At 40.0% G+C, this 21,219-nt stretch overlaps 1 protein-coding gene across 1 annotated transcript; it reads left to right on the forward strand.

Annotated features, from left to right (window-relative positions):
- The first annotated feature begins 19,104 nt into the window (after positions 1–19,104).
- On the forward strand, positions 19,105–20,550 carry LOC120778423 (cilia- and flagella-associated protein 251-like). Its single transcript, XM_040110206.1, has one exon. The coding sequence runs from the start codon at positions 19,105–19,107 to the stop codon at positions 20,548–20,550; it is 1,446 nt and encodes a 481-aa protein (XP_039966140.1).
- The last annotated feature ends 669 nt before the right edge of the window (positions 20,551–21,219 follow it).

Below are 21,219 nucleotides of genomic sequence, written 5' to 3' on the forward strand. Positions count from 1 at the left end.
TGCGAAGCGCATAGAGGAGGGAATTGTGGTCAAAAGCAGCTGTTCGCTGGCAAGGAAACAGCATGCTAGCCAAACCGCCGAAGCGAAGGACGACGGTGTAAATTCAAGCGTCAAGCAAGGAAAAGAGAATCCGTCAAGCCCGCAGGTTGTCACAAAATCATGAACTGTAAGGACGACTCCTCCTTGCTATGGGTAAAGAAAGTGGCGGTGGATCTGCAAAAGAGTCGAGAGACTCGAGAGGAGAGGGTCGTACTCGAGATGGTGGACCGGAGCTGCATCGCGACCATCGCCGAAAGGTTCTTATATCACGCACGGTGAAACCTGGAAATGCTATGCGGTTCCTTCAAAGCAAAACGCCGATGTGACGAAGAAAAATTGTAGGGTGCTGAAGGTCACCAACTCCGGTATGGAGGATGGCGTCAAAAATACATTATCCAATGAAAATGTTGGCCAGGGATATTTTGTACGGAAAGTTTGGGTAGATGGCGTGGGGTTTAGGTTGCGTGTGCCTTCGCCTGTGAAAGTGCAATCCGGCCGATAATAACTGGAAGATCGGGGGGACACAAGCGAGTTAATATAAGCTTCATTAAGCAGACTAGGGTGAATCGAAGATACAACCCGATCTCGAGAGTCTGATCTTAGAAGTTATGGTTCTTCAAATAAACCATATATCCTAGAATAAAGGTTCTTTAGATAAACCTGCATTGAGGCAAGGTTGCCTATGTCGAGCTCTATCTATCTATAGATGATCTTCTACGATGCAGCTTCAGGAGTCATCGATAGTCTCGGAAAACATGGTATCTGGACTAAAATGTTGTTATTCTGTACATTCATCCCGAGACAAGTAAACAATGTAAAAAATCGACGCGTTTGGTACTTAAAAGAGCCCGAACTTCGATGCGAGAACAAAGCCCACAAATTCTGATTATTTAAGCGGGTTCGGTACTTAAGCGAGGGTATTTAAACGGGTTTTGCTGTATTTGCTTTTAATATAAATAATATCCAGATACCTTCCCTAACTCTGATCAAATTTTCTGCCCTTAACTTGAAAAACCTTTTACCTGTAAACCATTTTGTTACAAATACGCGATACAAATTATTTACACCTTAACGATTCGGTTGTGTTTGTCACCGCGAGCCAAATCCGACAAATACATAAAATAAAATAAAGTAAAAACGTCAAAAAAGACAAGAGAGAAATGAGAGACATATGAGCATACACTCGCAAAGCAAAACGCTGCCGGTTAGGAAACAGCACATTTGGCTGCCATTTACGCGTGTGACTGACTACACTTATTTGCGGTTCAAAGGTGTTACAATCTTCGGAGATTGAGTCGCGCTGGCAAAACGGCAGCAACTACGGCCAGGTGTGGGAATATGTGTGAAATGTGTGCGATTTATTTTTAGCTCAAGGGCAAACGCTGAAGTGTCGCGCAAAAGTATATAGAGTTGTCGTCCGTTGTCATGAAAAAGTAACGCGAAGGCGCTCGCGGGTATCAGCCGTGGAAATTGTAAGGCGCGCAGTGCACTTCAGGTGTGAGACGCGTTGCCAACGACAGCGGCAGCTACGCGAACGACGTCTTTTCAAGTCGATTTGACACATTGATTGATCCTTGGTATAGCAAACATTTTCTTATTTTTTCTCCTACATACGCGTGCTAACCTACCACACCGCCGCCTGTCATTCCCTTGCACAATCTGCAAACACGCGAAGGTGTTCCATGGAATATTTGTATTTCACTGAAGAGTGTGAGCATGTACGTGTACGCCTTTGATTACATGTGTGTGATTGAGCGCTATGAAGACTTCAGAGAATTAAACATGTGATGAGATATAGAGTAAATACAGAGTTGTTGTCTGCGACCTTTCGCTGGAGTCGCTCTCAGGCCAGTAAGGAGTTCGTTAGAAAAATCTATGCGACCTTTAGTAATTTCTTCAAGGAATTTTTTAACAAATATGAACTAATATCAACTTTGGTTTCCATATAATTTTCAAAATGACGACGCCGCCATTGCTCATTGGACTCAGACCTCAACATCCTGACATCCTTCATATAGTTTTTTCTTACCATCAAATATGGGCTGTGGAAGTATGTATAGTAGTTGGTAATCTTAGGAAAGAGTATCTTTGTTTGGTAGCGCTTATACCTAAGAAGAACCTTGGGTAGACAAGCCTTGATGAGTACAAAAGAGATATCATATAATTCAATGAAATCTTTCTTATTATATGAATACTGAAGTCCATCGAGCCCGTGCGCTTAGACAAAAAATTATTCGAGAAAGATAGTGTATGAAGTATGCCTACAACTTGTATATACCTGATGAGTTTTGGAAATACTTGATCATAACCTGAACGAGTCTGAATGAGTACCTACAGCCATTTTGAGTATAGTCTATGCAATTAAGCAATCGTCGGGAAGGTATGAAACCATAAGTCTAGCTCTGAGGTTAAGAAAACGGTTTATGAAGAGCTGAACCTACACAATTCGCGGGTTTAGGACAGTTCTTCAGAGGAGAATAATATATTTAAGACTCATTTTTAGTAAACTTAGTTCGGTTAAGTCCTAGGTGCATCGTTAGACAGCCACCTTACCTGTCTACTTCTATTAGCAGGCGTAATCTTCAAGAAAATGAGCAAGTGGAACAGTAGATCATAATAAGTGTTCTAAAATTCTTAGTAAACCAAGTACCAAAAAGGTCTATGTGCGTTGTCAGATAGCCGCTTTTCCTGCCTGGTTTTGTTAGGGGACGAAAACTTGAAGACAATGGACAAGTGGAATAGCATGGTCCTAGAAACTGTTCCAAAAGTTGTAAATGATTCTGAGAGTAATAAGTTTTTGAGGAACTGAAGTAGTCTTCAAGAAAATGAACAAGTGGAACGGATAGATGGCGTTCAAAAATTGATAAATACGCAGAGAGAAGGGAGTTATGGTGAAACTAACGAAGTGGTCAGAAAATAGTACACTAGACTCAAGCTGTCTACCTAAAACGAGTGGACTAGTTCAGTTTCTCTTCCATAAGCTGTTAGTGGCTTATCAAAATATCCTCGTAGAACTCAAAACACCTTCGTTGAACTCGATGCAGTTTCTAGCCATCGAACTGCACCTGAAAGCGACGCGAATGCGAGCCGATTTGTATATTATAAACTGTAAAAATACATTAAAACACACACACACACATAGTAGCTGCTACAAATAGCAACATTTTGTGGCATAAGCAACGAATCGTACAAATTGAAAAGCAACGATCAGCAACAGCATGCTGGCGTACACCCAAAATAGGTTATGTGGCACGTACCAACGGCACACAGCGCGAAACACACACACACACATGTACATGCAATTGGTTAGTAAAGGGTATAAAATCGTCAAACGTTAAATCGTGCGCAAGTAATCGCTGTTAGTTATATAACATTCAAGTTGTTACGCTCGAATTGCGCAAAATTTTTGCATATCTTGGCAACACAGCCAAGCCGAGTGGCGTGATGAGGGGCATGCAGCGCACACGCGGACAAAGCCGCAAGTTTTTTCTAGTGAAATGTTGCGGTTTTTAGCTGTGCTGCAAATCCCCTTAAATGTATATATGAGTGCTTGCTGCCGCTGCTTGCTGCTTTGGCGCTCATTTCACTTTTGCTCGAAGTCGTTTTGCAGCATTTTCTTATATTACAGTTACTCGTTAGTTGCGGAAAATATTGAAGCATGTCAAATGGTGATTTTCTATGCAATATGCAATTCATCAAAATCACCACTTAAATTACTTTTAATTCATTGAGCTGAACGCGCAAAGTACCCAGCAAGCGCACAGTAAGCAGTGCTGCCAACCAGCAAACCGGGCAGCCATGCACCGCCCCAGCTCTGCTCAAACTGCTGCTCGCTCGTTTTTGGGTGTGTGTGCGTCTGTGGTGCAGCGTAAAAGTTTCGAGGATCAATCAATGCCGTTCGTAAATCCCCATAAGATTTAGTGAAAAGTATATTGAAAGTAGTTTCTTCTCCTTTGCTTATAAATATCAAATGTAGATTAAAGTAAAATACCATTTTTTTCTTGCTTGCATGTGCTCTTTTATAATTTTCATATCATTTTCTTTGCTTAGCTGGTTATTTGTTAAATTATAGTGATTGCGTTATAAAGTAGTGAGCTTTTCGTTCGGTGAATTGCTGATAGAAATTGAAGTGTTCATTAATTGCGATGGGGAACCAACGTAAATCATTGACTGGGAGAGTTAAGAGGGGTTGGGATTAAAATACACTGGTGGTTGATATTTATAACAAGAACAACAAGAAATAAGAAAAAACATTAACTTCGGTTGCAGCGAAATAGAAGACTACTTCAAAAAAATTTGGACGATCAGCTTGTATGGCAACTATATGCTATAGTGGTCTGATCTGAACAATTTTTTTCGGAGATTGCATTGTATCAAACAATGATAGTCCATGCCAAATTTCGTAAAGATATCTCGTCAAATAAAAAAGTTTTTCATACAAGGTCTCGTTTAAGACCAATCAGTTTGTAAGACAGGTATATACCATAACATTTCGATCTGTATAATTTGTTCGAAGATTGTACCCTTGCTCTGGACAATAACTCATGCAAAATTTCGTGGAGATATCTCCTCAAATAAAAAAGTTTTCCATAAAAGCGTTTGATTCCGATCGTTCAGTTTGTATGGAAGCCTTTTGCTATATCGATCTCAACAATTTCTTTAGATATCATAACGTTGATTGAGATAACAATCCAGGCCAAATATGATGAAGATATCTCGTCGTATGCAAAGGTTTTCCATACAATCACTTTATTTGGACCGATCAGTCCCATGACAGCTATAAGTTATAGCGTTCGGATAATAGCGGTTCCGATAAATAAGTAGCTTCTTGAGGAAAAAACGATGTACGTATAATTTTAGAACAATGTCTTAAAAACTCAAGGACTGGTTCGCGTATATACAGGTAGGCCAACAGGCGGACAAACCGAAAATAAATCTCGCTGTTTAGTTTTGGATCCTACATAACTGTCTTCGGTGTTAATGAGGAAGGTGTGAGGAATTTTATTTAGATAAAATATTTGGTCCAGCTTAGGGCAGCCAGGAACTTGAAAAAAGTGGAGGTAGCAAACGCGGAGAAGAAATGGTCTTGGGAAGACTTGGAAACCTTGTTGAGTAGTCAAGTGAAGATATCCACAATCTAACCATTTTTTCAATGTTTTTGAGATAACCTCCAGGAAAATAAAGCAATTCAGCGTTATATTTGGAAAAAACTTTAAGAAAGGCGAGGGAAAGGCGAGGGAAAGGCTCACATAAGTATGTATCGAAACTGAAAGTAAGGATGCTTCTCACATATAAAGATTGCTCAAAAAAGCCATATTCGGTCCGATACAACAACCTTTTCACGGCTAATAATGACTGCAACGCTCCCTACAAATGACAGCAGAAACTCTTCCCATTTCAGTTCTCCCTTTTGGTGCTCTCTGCTCTCTATACACTTTTTCCCACACCAAAATTTCACGTCAGCAGATCTAATTGTATTGTGGGCCACATTTATTGCATTTGCCCATATTTGTTGCGCTACAAAGGATTTAAACTTGGCGTAACGTTTCTCATTTTACGCCTGTCACAGCTCGGTGACTTACTAACTGACTGACGGAGTGACTGTTTTACCCTGACACACTCAGCACACTCGCAGCTGTGCTAACCGCTTTTCTTACGCAACGCGCAACTTCTGATTCTGATTTCGCTGTGTCGAACAAACGCATTTCTATTGCCCCAGGAGCGGCCCACGGGAGCCGCGTAAGACCGTACGCAATGGCGTTGTCAACTTTTAACGCGTTTTCCCAGCCATCAAAGTTCGAATGACTTTGACAGCCAGTAATGGAATTTGATACATACAATGTGCCTTGTGCGCGACATGGGACCCGGCAGCAACAACAACCAGCCAGCGCTGCACGAGCTACGCGCGAGCTATTGATTCTCTTGTTGGTGTTGTAGTTCTGCTTTTTTAAGGGCACATCCAATCAAGCGTGTGGCAAAAGATTGCGGCAAGCAAGTGCAGAAAGAACGCAACAAAAAGTGGAAAAACGTCAATTTGATTGGCGTTTGATTGAAGCGACGCGGTGGTAAATGGAGGTGGCGTTTAAAAATCCTTTATTTCGAAGGCACTGCGGCGTGCGTACGAACCGCAGCTGCTGAAAGTGTGTCAAGCAGTGGCGATTAGTTGGTAGGGAAGAGCGTTGTGGTGCGCATTGTTGTTGTTTTTGTTGCAGTGTGTTCAAGGGATTTTGGCATTATTTAATCCTATCTCAAAAATCCACAAATCAATATAATAAAATTAATTTCAAATATTGATTGAGCGCTTGCGACTTGAGCTGACATACTCTAAGTGGAAAATCGAGTCGGAAAAATTATTAGGAAGTATTTTAATAATTGATGTGGTTCTTTCTGGTATTTGAAGTAATCTTAAGTTTTGGAAGTTAAGTAGTGTCTAAGAAGTTATCTGCCGATAGTTTTTGTGCCTCCAATCGGTTCGCTGTATGCTTTTATGAAAACAAATGATGACATCAGACCCAACTTTCTTCTTCTTTATTTAAATCAACCTATGAATATGAAATGTCTGTCAAAGAATGAAGGGAATTATATGAAATCTCTCGAAGTGGTCTGCCGGATGGAAGAGAGGTATTAGTGTTCTAATCTGTCGCCCACCGGGATCCTTCTGCGAAAAAGTTTTCCCTTCAGCACCGGATTGGTGAGACAAAACTTACCTACTTGCTACATAATTGAGTATCAATTTTCAAGATGAACCTCAGTTTCACTAAATGATGGAAATATGAAATCCTGAGATTATTTATTGTCATTTTCAACCAATCATAAAAATCATATAAGCATAAGCCGAGGACAGTACTGGGTACTTTGAGTAATCTTCTAATAACGTATTTTTAAGGATCGAAGAAGTATTCTTGATTTAGTCCCATTTGTAAGGCGTGTCTTGATTTTACCCGGAAGCCGGAGATGGATCTTCGAAATTTGCCTCTTCCCGAATGATTAATAGATAAAAATAAATTGAGTTTTTCACTGCGACCTGGTCTATTGTGCCCTCTCCTATAACACGTATGGCTACAGAGATCCAGCACTCTGAATAATTCCAGGATGTTGCTGGGTACGATGGATTGCTGTTCACGTAGATGGATCCAAGGGCCATAAGCCTGCTTCTACGAAATACTGGACAAACTAGAATCCGCTGTTCTGGAGTTTTCGATTTCATGTTGCAAAAATGGCAGTTTTCACAAGAGGCTATGCTCATGTTGGACAAGTGTTCTTGAGCCTGCTGTGCCCAGTATAGAGCACGATAAGGAGACGGAATTTGTCTTGGGGGAGGTTGATCGTTGCTAAGTTGTAAGCTCCCACTAGCTACTTGGCGTGACGCATTCCAGTTGCCTGCTGCCAGTGCCGTCCTCTTACCACTCTCTCCTCCGTGCGGTGCAACTCCCTTATTGTGTAGGACCCCACCGTAATGCATGGTTCTGGACCTAACATCTTGGAAGCCGTCGCAAAGCGGCTCAATGCCGGCTACCCCTTTATTCTCTGGCACCCATATCAGGTACACACGGTTGCAAACTGAAACGCGGTTCAGCCTTTCTGTACATTTCTCCCCTAATAGCGATTTGAGAGCTGAGATCGCTTTTAGTGCGGCTTGGCTATCGCTGAGTACAGTGATAGTTGCGTTGGATATTAATTTCTGCACTTGGACTTATAGCAAAGACTTCAGCTTGAAAGATGCCCGCAAAACATACCATTGGTATGTGTAGCTTAGTGTGCGCTCCTGCAAGGGCTGCTCCAATGTCTTCCGATGTTTTCGTCTGTATACCACTGGATAGAGCTGCCACTCAGTAGTAGGTCGTGTGTGGAATAACTCACTCCCTCTTACTGCCGAGAGTAATGTGAAACTTCTTTGTGAAGTTTTTCTTCGTATCGCTAAATCGATAGAGTTTAGCTTCATATTACCCAGACATATTTATTGTGAATAATAGCAGCGTAATCTTAAGGATTGAAGAAGTATTCTTGATCCATCGTGTCGCTTTTGGTGGTATTTTCACTTTTATTCACATTTGTAGAGGCTGTCTTGATGTTACCCGAAAACCCGAGAAGGAATCTTTGAAATTCCTACGAGTTCAAGGTTCCTTTCCATGAAAGAAATACGCATAGTATTTGCTATAGTGCTCTGACCGCTGTCTGCTATTCGGATTTTTTAATAACGACACTGTTCAGAACTCCATAAGGTATATCTAACGGGTGGTCGAGGGAGTTCAACTTTATTTTATTCAGTCGTTCTTAAGCAAATTATGCAGCTTTTAATAAGCATAACATATTTTAATTGAATTCAAACTCTCTCTGACAAAATTGAAAAAAATGCGATGCAAGAAGAATGATCCTAAACCTGGCATAATGGAATGGTTCATTAAAAACATATATATAAAGAACCTGAGAAGGAGAAAATGGCGTCATTATAAACATATGAGCTCTTGTGGTATTTTATGCGCAATTAAAGAATGCGGAAAGCAAAAAAGGGTTCTTTGCAGAATTCACTGCTTGCTAACAGAAAAAGAGTTCTAAATCAAAAAAAAAAAAACAAATAAGTTAAAAATAAATCCCTTTTCAGTTGCTGCAGCGCATAATATAATTACAAACATGGTGTCATGAGGGTTATAAAAGAAGGCCTGGTAGTTAAGCGAGGGAAAGTAGTTGCCAGCAGAAGACCAATCTATGTGTGGAGCCACACTAATAGTTGAATTTCATTCAAAAAAAGAGTTGAAGTCATAAAGAAGTCATTAAAATATTTCAGCGAAGTGGAAATGAATTAAGGCGACCTTTTACATTTTTGCCTTCAGCACATTCTACCAGTTTCTTCTGTTTGACTTTCTCGCATGCTTTTCACTGCTTTTCTTTTAATAAGCAATTTCTCTTTTTTCATTCGAAAATCCAAAAGGCCAGCTGTAGCTTTCGCAAAAACTCACACTTGCAAACTTGTGGAAATGTCCTTTGATGTACCTTGAAAGTCTGGCGAAAATTACCGACCACACGAAGATTGAACAAAAAACAAGCAGCGAATGCCACAAAAAGCGTGGAAAAAACTTAAATGACAAACAATTTTGGACTACAACAACGCATACACAGCCATGCATGTACCACCGAATGAGTGAATGAATAATCCGCACACATGACGAGTGAAGCGTGCGCTTCGGCAAAAGGAAGCGTAAGAAGAGCAAGCCGAAACATTTTTAAATTACATGCAGGACATGTGGACACGCAGGACATTGGTGTAAAAGTGTGTGTGGGTAAAGCGTTGAAGGTGGACAAGTGATTTTGGAGGGCATTTCGAGTGCTCAATGCTGGCTGTTGGCGCTGCTTTTCGTTTTCAATAAATACACGAATGCGCGCACCGCAATAGGTACCAGGCAAGGTATGACAAGTGTGTGGGTTTGTGGCGAGCAAACCGTTGAACAGCGAAAATCTGCCGCATATGTAAAAATTAAAGCCGAAGAAAATGAAAATGAGGAGCCGGCATTGAGGCACAAGCACTGAAGCAAGGCGGAAAAGTCGTGTTGATTGCATTACCGGACGTTGGTGGGTACGAAAGAGCGAAAGAAACACAATTAGGAAGACGAATGCGGGGAGAAATGAAGGAAGGTGATGAAAGAGTAAATAAAATTTGAGGCTATTGAATACGTTAAGGCGATTTTTCTGCTTGGACTTGTTGGTGAGTGAGCGCGGAGCTTCATATGAGCGTACATATGTATATACATATGTACACGAGTATAGTTATACAATTGCTATTATAAGTATGTATTTAACGTCATTCAATGCCGTCACGAATTAATGCAAGCATGAGAGAAAACGAATGATTGAATGCATAGGTGAAGTAATGAAATTGTTTACGTTTCGGTTTTATATATATATGTTTGTATTTGTATATTAATGTATAATAAAGCCTTAAGCAATTATAATGAAATTTGTGGAAGTGTAAGCAGACTGCTCGTATATGAAAGGACAGGCACTTATGTATAAGTCAGAGGAAACCCCCTGGGATCTTTCTGGTACACGGTTATTATTAAGGTGTCCATCACATCTAGGCAAAGGAAGCCCCTTCGGCTCCACCTGACATGAGATAACTCACGAGAGATTATATGTAGACAGAGAAAGCCTCCTCGAATTTTTCTCGAATGAGATAGCACGCAAGAGGTTCATTATAATAAATAGATGAAAGCTCCGCAGATCTTTCTCGCATGAGATTAATCGTAACAGTTTTGAGGAGACAGAGGAAGGCTCTCCGGATCCATCTGGTATGAGATATATCATAAGAGATCCGTTATGAGAAGACAGAGAATGGCTCCACGGATTTTTCTGATATGAGATAACTCCAGCTGCGCGCTTTAGATCCCAGCGCTCTCCATCCCGCTGGTGGAGCGCATTCCACCTCGCCATCCCTCCTATTTTAGAGTGACTGAAACTCTCTTCTCCATATTGCGTGAGAGTACATGGTTTATTTTATGCATCGACCCTTGCCTATCGAGCGATGTCGAAGGTTCTGGTGGAAAATATATGTTAAACTTTAACGACACCATATAGTTCTACCTAGATGCTCGCTCATTCTTTCTTACTATAAGCTTAAGATAAAGACTGCTTAAGATCGAGCTCTTCGGCTTTTGTGAAAAATATCTAGGTTGGGTGAAGAATCCGCATGGATGATATACTATATTTGCTATCACGATAGATTTTGATGTTTGAACGTCAAAGTATGGTAATCGCATTAAAGACGTCTCGTTATAGAACTTGTATAGCCTCAGTTAGGAGTATCATGGTTCAATACGATTTTTGCTTTAAATTTCCTAACAACTCATATATAATTACCGTCATTCAGTATGCATGAATATAATGTATATATAAACACATAGTCCCTAAAAGAGCTTTACTCACTTTCATGGGCTTCTGTGTTCCATATGAAATTATATACTAATCAACACACGTAGCAAATCTACAAACACCAAGGGCTGTGTAATCATGTTTTAGAGACCCTCAAGGCTCGTTTTATGTGTTACAATTAAATTTTCGGTTTTTTTCCTTTACCATGTTTTTCATTTTATGAGCTAACGGCATTTAATTGTTGAACCATCTGTGCGCGGCTCCTTCCGTGCGGCTCTAACGATCGAGCCGCAATTCATTTGTTGCTTTTCCCTCCCAGCCATTAGCTTAGCACGCCACCGCGTTGGGTGGTGCTTCTGAATTTAGGGCTTACACCCACACACGCATGTATGCACGAGGCACTCATGCGACGCGTAAAATTATTAGCTCACTCTTTATTGGCATTGTTTTCGCGCTTCGCATTTTTCGTCACGTTTACTCAGCTTTCGCAGCTTTTCGTTAATTTAATGCCACACCGACTTGCCTCATTATTTGCCTTTGACGCTTTATTATTGTTGTAATTTTTTTCATAACACTGGTCCGTCCTGTTTGGTATGCACAGTACAGCATGCAATCGTCAGACGTGCGCATGTCGAAGTCGTCATCAGCCTCATCGTCTTCCAACGCGAAGAATTCTAACGCAAATTCAAATTCTACAATGAAGTTTTCAGATTCTTTTTGAAGCAGCAATACCATTAAGCTGACGCAGTTCGGTGCGGCCAGTTAGCGAATAGTAATTCGTTAGATTCTCTACTTTTGTTGTTGTTTTGGTTAATTTAAAACCGCTTGCTGTCACTTCGCAGCTCGGCTTGATGTAGATGCTTTGGCTTTGTTGGCTTGCTTTGCTTTGCATATTTGGCTTTCATTTGACTTTGAGTGCCTTTTCGCGCGTTTTCCTGTTAATTTTATTGTTTTCTCGTAAACAATAACCAAATTTCTTAAGCATTTATATTGACACTGAAAATCTAGATGAAATTTGGTGATAACTCCGACTACTCATCATATAAAATATGCTAAAGCGTGATAAATCAATTAATGAATACTCCAGAGGCACTAAATATTACACCTGGGGTGATACTAGAGAACTTTATAGGAATCTGGGTCAAAAATTAGGATGGGCGTGGCCCCGCGAAAAGCCTTATCTCAGGATCTACTCGACCGATAGTTGACCAAATTTGGTTTAGAATGCTACCTTCACCTACCTATGTTCCAGGGCGAAAATAAATTAAATCGAACTACAGCCACGCCTTCTTTCCTTATAACCCAATTTTAAATTCCATCTGCTTCTTTCACTTTTCAAATGCGTATTTCTTAATCGAAAAAATCGGTCAATCAGTGAGTTTTATTATGGAAATCGGGAGAGAATCCCTATCTAATTATAGTATGCCTATATGTCGAAAATGGGTTGAAGTAGGATCAAAAATTCCTTAGCCCCATATAACTTAAAGAAAGGCTTTCGAACTTCTAGTTGACTTTATTATATGCGCTATAAAGTCAACTGCGAAGAAGTTCGAAAATCAAACTCGGATGAAAACTTGCCCTAGACCTTAAATAAATTACATGCCTTTGTACCTAAAGGCATTCCCCTGGTTTTATTTCTGGCAAGCCAGTCAGTCTTACATATCTTGTTTGTATTTTTATGAGACCTACATATGTTTAAAGCTTGTTTAGAATCACGACAAGGAAAAAAATAAATGATGGCAAAAAAGTTAAATGTTAGAGTCTTTCAAAAATAACCCTAGTTTTATTGTTTAAGTAATAATAGTGAATTGAGATATAAAAAAGGTGTACTTTTTTTTGCATGTAAATGAAGCTATATTTATGATGCCTTATTATAATATTACATAATATTTCGATTTCCATTATTTTAGTCATATGATCACCATTCCACTAAAAAGAACTATGTTCCTCTCCTTTCCATTATATGCCACCGCAGTTCTTGCAACCCTGATTGCATTCCAACTGCTCGTAGAAACGACTTAAACGCTTCGAACACTCAAACATGCGCTCTGCCATGGATCCTAAATCTGAGCTGAAGTCTGAAGCAGACCTAGCGCCATTGCTCCGATTAGTTTTACGTCCGCTCAACTGATACTCTGTCCGCCGCACGTTCCTTCGCTTGGCTGCCTTAAAGCGATTGGGCTTCTCCTTGTGATTCTTACTATGACAATTATCACAATCGATGGTATCCAAAAGTTGCATTAAGTCCGCAGTTTGTGCGGCCATAAGTTCGGTGGTCAGATTGAATCTGTAATCGTGATTTTGCATTGCGTCCATATCCTGCGGCTGATATGGGTTATAGTTGCTCATATAGCCTCCATTGCTGTGGGGTAATTGTCGTTGTTGATAGTTCGTATTGTCTTCTGTTCCCAGTGGTTGTATGTTATGTTCTTGGCCATCAAGGTTATCAGCTACTACTGTATTTAGCGGTTTCCCACAGCCGCGTGGGCAAACTAACAGATGTTCCTTTAAAAAATCGTCCTTGGTAATAACCGCATATAGATTGCCGCCACATAGCGTACAAATGTGTGTAATGTCCTTGCTGTCCGTCAAAGTATGATATGGCATACAGTGTTCCTCCGTGTCATAATTATTGGACCTTTTATGTACTGTAGAATCTTCCTGGCAAGCAATTTTATTTCGACTTTCAATTTTAGACTTCAGGTCCATATCATTAAATTGAGCGTTGAGTTCGTGAATAATGCTTTCAGCCATTTTATAATGCAATTATTTTTACTGGGAACTGAAGAAGTTGGATGTTGATTTGTTGTCCACAAATGTGTTACTGAAGATTTACTTCGAGGCGTATCCCTATATATACAAAAACAACAGGACATTCAAGAGCTGAAAACAGGTGAAAAGCGCGGAGAAAAGCTAGTGCAGGTAAAATCTGGAAAGCAGGTAGAAGGATGTAAAGAAAGGTAATACGCAGGTAGAAGGCAGAAGTTCTGCAAAGCTGTAGTTGTAACGTTGTATGAAACGCACTGAAGAACAAAAGGCACTTTAAAATATATAATGAAAATCTCGACTCATAAGGATTTATAAAAATATTAAGTCCTTTTAAAAAATTGTGTACGAAAACTATCCGATGTCTGAGGTCGATATGACCTAACCATTTGAAATCACATGGGTTTTGAAATTTCAAAAACAATTTTTTGTTCAAGTTGAATGTTGGAGTGGGAGTCTTTTCTTGGGACCATTGTTGTGTCTTTTAAGCAGAAGCGACTTTAAGCTCATTTACAGTTAGCCCAAAACTAGTCGAGAAGGAGCTACTTCGACATTAAAGTTGACTGGTTGCCTGGTCATACAGGAATCGTCGGAAACGTAAAGTCGATGAGTGCATTAGAAAGGACACCCTTACCCAAATCCCATTAGTTGAAGTTCCCTGTCTTCGTGTTCTACGGACGTCAGATCTATGTGCCGCAAGTGAGCTTAGTAAGCGTTGGTCAGCACTTGTTGGGTTGCGAAAGTCTTCTGGTCTACTGAAACGTGAAAAGTCCATGGAACTACCAGCTCTTAGCAAAATTCACATGGACGTAATGATAAGTGTCCTAACTGGATATTGTTCCATTGACACTCACGCGGTGAGGCTATATACATTGGAGGATACAGCTTGTCAAAGTTCTAGGTAGGAAGCTGTAAAGAGTTGGAAACATCTATATATTTTCTTCTTTACTGATCAGCTTTTACCAGACTAAGGTTGACACGTATTGGTTGCTATACTTTCTAAGAACCCGCCCAATTGGCTGGAGTCGATATTAGCCGGCTCAATCGTTTGTGGCTGGCTCTAGGCGCTTTGTAGATATACGACCGTAGTTTTGATCTGAACTTAGCGGTTCTGGGCATCATAATGGACGGCATTAATTGTGGTCTCACGAATATCAGCCTATTTATCTAACTCAATTTTAGAACTAATTTGCGTAATAGCAGTTTCCCGGCGCTCAATGTTTCAGCATCCATCCATCATATCAACGATTTTCTACTATCCTGTGGCAAATTTGTATTATAAATATCTATTTCTTTGACTCCAATCATTTCCTCAGTACCGCATTAATTTTGAAAGCTTTAATTCAACCATTTATGACTCAGCCAGCACGTCAGTTATCATGGATTTTCCAAATCATTTCGAATTTCAGCTTTAAAGTGCATCCTATTCGATTATGCTCGCTGCCAAATCACCACATTAATGCTCCAAGTGAAGTGAAAGTTCGCCAATGCACTTACACAGGCAAAAATTGCGCTGAAGTGGCTCTTCGCAGCGATTAACACGAGCGTACATTTCAACAAGCACTTCGATGACGAAATAAAGCTCATTAGTATAATTTTCCCTTTCCGTTAACGACATAACTGTCGTGCTGCAGCAAGTTTGTCTGCAGTTTTTAGATGAACGCAAATCCTGCTGAGTATTATTTTCCTTCCTACGCCACTTCCTACGACATAGATAACTCAAACTTGTGCGTCGTATGCTAACGAGCACGAGGTGCGGCATGAGAGTTGAGTTGGAAAATGCTGAAAAAATGCATTTGAGTAATGCTGAAAGTGACTTTCTAATGAGCGTCGCACAGCTCAACGACATCATCATTCAATATTTCGTCACCACAAACCTGTTCGATTACTGCTGTCGCTGGAAGTGCAAAATATTCGTTGGCTGTGCTTCTATATCTGTCTGTCTATATATATAGAATTCATCTATATTGCTGCGAAATTGTCTCCGCGTCTAACAATTTACAATTTTATTATACTCTTTAACTACTACTCATTGCAACTGCTAACTATCAGCACTCAGCTACGCAGCGCTATAACCTCATCTCCTCAAATTTGTTAGTCAGCATCCAATTTTTTCCTGATTACTGCCAATACCTCTCTTCCGCTGGCGTTCGCACGTTCCATCAGCAACCGCCTGCCACTAAAGTCGAGCGTCCTTATTAGTGATTGGAAATTGTGGCATCCACAAGTGCACAGATCTACAATTCGTGTCCTACTCCGGCGCACTTCCTACAACACATGCTCTCCCGTTCACTCGTCAATCGTTTGTTGAGAGTGAAAAAGCAGTTTTAGAAAACAGTTTGACCCAGTCCGCAGTTTGTCATCTGCTTACAACACGCCAAAAAAGTTGGTTGCGCCTGAGTGATTCCTTCTTTTTTTCCCACTTTTGTGGAGTTTCTGTTTCCAGCAGCGAATTTGTATGTCGCTGGTTGAAAAAGAGAATCGCATAATAATGGTTGAAGTAGGGTATGCAAAACTAGGTTGACAATAATTTTTACGCAGTTCGATTGACAAAAGTGGCGGGCTCTCCCCTGCCCTTTAAACAATTTTGCAACTCTGCATTAACACTGAACTGATTTGCGTTTTACATTTCCGGTTTTTGCGTGAGTTGCATTTATTCTCATTCACTTTCGTTACCTTATTTTTAATTGATATCTCCTTTCCACGTTTATATGCATTATTTGCGTTTGCCTAGTGACCCTAATTTTGCTGGCTTCCTGGTGTGAGATTATAGATTTTTAATGCATTTTTTATAAGGAAGGGAAGGGCTAGCAAAGTAATATGGGTCAATAAAGTTGTCAGTTGACGACGCTTCGCAAAAAATATTAGCTACAAAAAGAAAATTATGAAACAGCTGGTCATTGAGATCCTCCAGTTCGATGATGGAGGATGGAGTCATGTAGAAGTTCACGGATGTGAGAAAAGTCCTATGATTGCCATTCACTTGGGATTGACCAGAATCGATTCTTTTACATATGGCTCAAGCAGCTCATCACTTCCGCTCTTAGACCAAGTGTCCTCCTGGTAGTCAAAGATCATCCATTTGAAGGCGAGCTAAAGTGAGAAGGCGAACCATGCCTGGATTGTGTGATGGGTTTGGGATCCGCCACTTAAAAACTGCCCCCAATGAAAACAACAGCCTCGGGACAGAAGCGCCCCTTTTGATGACGACCACAGCAAACGTAATAAGTACTATGATTTAAGGGCATGCCCCTGGAATGTCCGGTGGGAGGGTGCCGCTGCCCAACTGGTTGATGCCTTTGTAAAAATAAAGGCTGACATCAACACCGCCGCCTAAGTAGTGCAATGGACGGGGAAGGGACTAAGACGAGTAGGTCCTTGTGGCATTTACTATACTGGCCATATAAAGGAGCACAAACTCGGTGTGGGATTTGTGGTGGTAGATAGACTCCGTCGCCAAGCCTTGGCACCTATGAAAGCTGCCCCCGCCACGATGTCAAATCGTGCTTGGCGACTTTAACGCCAGGGTGTGCAAAAAAGGTATTTTTGGCAGAATGGTCGGCAAATTCAGCCTCCATGATGAAAGATCCCCGAATGTGTGTCAACGCCAGTAAAGAAGAAGAAGAAGTTCGACTACAGATGAAACGAATTGTCGCTACTTTTTATTATCTTAACTTCGTGCTCGACATTTGAAACGCCAATCGCATTAAGATTATAAAGGATTAATTTTCTTTGGCTTCTGAATTTTTCGAACGCTTCCTAATATGTCCAATGAAGAATATCAAGGTTTTCAGGCTTTGTAACCTTTCACGTCCTCGTCTTCAAATTGAAATATTCGAACTGAACTCACATTGTAAGTGTACGACTTTTAGGAAAAAAATTGAGAAGACCTGCGAATATGAAGAATTTCTTAGTGCTAGAAGAAATATGGGATTTGATCCAGTATATGAAGCGCAAGAAATCTTGGATCTTAAAACTAAGATGATCGACTTACTGTCATACATATTACAAGCTCTTGCTTAAACTTGAGACCTCTCAAACTTTTTGAGTTCTGGGCTTACTAAATCACTTAAATTTAAACTACAGCTACAAAATATATTCCTCATTCACTTTTTATGCATTTTATATTTTATCGAACTAAAATTTCTTTCGCAAACTACAAAATATAAAGCATAGCCAAATTGTTGGTTAATCATCAATGACATCCAAGTATTAAAATTGCTGTTGCATCTCATCAAGTGAATCCACTAAATCCTCTAGTGGATAAAGCTCAGATACAACCTGCACCTCAAAAGCCGGCTCGTGTAACACTTCCGCAACCGGCTGCCCCCAACAATAACAATGATCATGGTAATATGTCTCTGTGGTGTTTGTAACATAGCTGTAGATTTCGGAGCTGGTGTTTTCAAATTCCATGATAACTTTACGGGTTTGAGAGCTGATGGGTGCTAGCCTTTTAAAAAAGGTATTTAAAAGTCGTGCTAGAGCTTTGTTCCCAAAATGTTAACTGATCTTGTGAATGAACTTTTGGTGCATTTTATACAGTTCTTGAAGCTTCTTAAGTATTTTAGTAGCACAGTTGTTAAGCGTTGTTTTAGGTAGATCAATTCTTTGGAATTTTGAATAAGGATGGGCGGAGCTGTATTAGCGAAGGTGCTTTTTAGGGGTAGGTAACAATTAATAGCTTTATTTTTTTAACGCACACAGCTAAATAAAATATTGCTACTCTTTTGTCCGTGAGGAGAGTATTGTTGTCCTATTTCAATTTAGTATAAGAAAGAATAGCCTAGGATAAGATAGAATAGCATAGGTTTAAAGATAAATTTTTATTTTTATTTTATTCTTTTTCTTATGAAATCTGCGAGTAAAAGGGTTTTGTATCTTGGAAAAAAAACATATTCTGTCGGAATCGTCACTTTGAAAAAATAAGAAATTAAATAATAGAAAATAGTTTTTAGTCAGGATTTGCTAATTTCCCAGCAAGCAGATACCGTTAAGCTCTACATTAAATTAGTCCCGCCTACAATAAAATAATTTTTTTACTCAAGGTTTTCTCGATTCTTTTGTATATTTACCAAGAAAGCAATTAACGACAACAAAAGAATAAAGGTCAAACTATTTTGTTAAGCTCCCTAAAAAATTAAGAAAAACAACAACAATAGCTACCTGCCAGGTTAATCCACCATATTTAGAACCCGCAAAGCTAATACTACCTAGCAGATCGCACTAATTTTTGCTATAAATTGCTGCTAAATATTGCAGTGAGGATCAGTTAGCGCTTAGCTTAGAAGAAAGCAGTACCGTCCAAACAAAAAAATAATCGAAGTCATGTTGAACCAAAGTATTCGCGTTTTTCTTGCAAAAAATCTAAATATTGACGGTTATCAGGCTTATGTCGCACTTCATGATTGTATTGTAACCGAAGCGCACGAGTACATGGCCTTCAAACGTGAAACTGTGCAGATTGAGAATTCTGTATATCAAGGTTTCGAGCTCAAGGCAAGATCTTTGCGGGATGCAAGTGGTGCACTGTTTTACTACTGTCCATGTCGTTGTGGTTTCGTATATGATGCGAATCTGGTACCATACCGCCCAGTCGCTGTGGAATACGTACCTAAACCGGGGCTAGTGGAGCCGCAAGATTTTGAATTGAAACAATATTTCTTAGATATACAACGGCAACAACGTGGACACCAACCTCATCTGCTACAACAGCTGATCGAGAACCCACACCAATATATGTTGCAATATCAAAATTATATGAACCAACATTACAATAGATTTCTGCATCTGACGGCACCGCAGGAACCCGGAAGACCGAGCCATTATGTTATTGTTGATCCGGTAGAGAACCCACAAGTGGTAGAACCACTTCAAAATTTGGAGGCACACAATGACCAACAAATTGCTGCTGCTGAAGAAGAAGTAAATGTGGAAAGAGCAGGAGATGAGGAGGAGGAACAAGCGCATATAGTAGTTGATGATGAACAAGAGGTGGAGGTACAAGACCAAGAGCAAATTGTGGTTGATAATGATGAAGAAGAGGAGAAGGAAGAAGAACAGCGGGAAGATGTTGCTGATGAGAAACAACATGAAGAGGAAGAGGAGGAATTTGAATATGAAGAGAATGAGGAAGACGATGAAGATGAAGAAGAACGAGAGGAAGAGGTAGAAGAACAAGAGCATATTGTGGTTGATAATGATGGAGAAGAGGAGAAGGAGGAAGAACAGCGGGAAGGTGTTGCTGATGAAGAACAAGATGAAGAAGAGGAGGAGGAATTTGAATATGAAGAGAATGAGGAAGACGATGAAGAGGAAGAAGAACGAGACGGAGAACAGGTAGAAGAACAACAGAGAAATATGTCGCCGCCACCATTAGAAGAACAGCAACGTGCTGTTGCGAATGAAGAAGATGAAGAGGTAGAAGAAGATGAAGAGATAGAAGATCATGAGCATATGGAGATAGATAATTCTGATGCTGAAGAAGAGTTAGAAGATCATGAGCATATGGAGATTTCCGATGATGACGAAGAAGAATATGGTTTGTTGCCACAACCATTAGAAGACCAGCAACCATTTTTTGCTGAAGAAGAAGAATATGAAGAAGAGGAGGACGAAGAGATAGAAGAAGAAGAGCTGCCAAATATGGTACAAGCGCATATGTTACAAGCGAAACCAATACAATGTTATGCTATTTCTTCGACAAGTTCGGATGACTCAGAAGAGGATGCGATATATATGGACGACGGTTTTCCAGCTGCCGTCAATGAATGGGACGTTATTCAAAGCCAGAAAATAAGTAGTACAGTCAAAGTGGAAGGTGACATGGATGACGATGAAAACGATTGGAGTACAGACAGCGCCGATGAAGATTACTACTGATCACTATTAAATAATGTTGATTAACATACACGGGAATAGTGGGCGCCGCAAAAGTTGGGTGCAGGGCTATCAATTACAGTGACACAGGCTTTATCCTTAGCCGATGGACTAACTTGTAGAAATTTGTGGCAGCGTTAGCTTTCAAAAGAGGTTTTAAAGAGCTCGAAAGTTGTTGGATGGCAAAGTGCAAGCCACGCCATTTCAACCGGACACAGGGTGACGACAAGAAGCTTGGGAAAAAGCTTTAGAAGTCTATATTATATATATCTGCTAGTTACACTTATAAATTTGTTATTGTATGTAAAATGTAAATATATATTCTTTGTAGATTTGCATAATAAAAATATAAAATTTGAATTTGTAAAATAATTTTTGTAAATTTTGCCAAAAAAGGCTGTCAAAAAGTTTGAAATGTGACTTAAAAACAAATGTCAACAGAGTCAGAGATTTATGGTATATTACTTGAATAAAAAGCATTTGACTGAACAGAAAAATGCAAGTCTTTACTTGTTCGAGAAACCAGTTTTGTAGGTCGAAGATGCCGTCGAAGGTCTGAACATACTAAGTACCCTTAGACATCTGCATTGCACTTTCTGTCGAGCAGTCGTCTGCGAGCATCTAGTATCCAAAAGTCCTCTCCTGAAGTCCCCTGATAAGATCAATGGCAAT

Source organism: Bactrocera tryoni, chromosome 5 (assembly GCF_016617805.1).
Source record: "Bactrocera tryoni isolate S06 chromosome 5, CSIRO_BtryS06_freeze2, whole genome shotgun sequence".
In the NCBI taxonomy this organism is placed as follows: Eukaryota; Metazoa; Arthropoda; class Insecta; order Diptera; family Tephritidae; genus Bactrocera; species Bactrocera tryoni.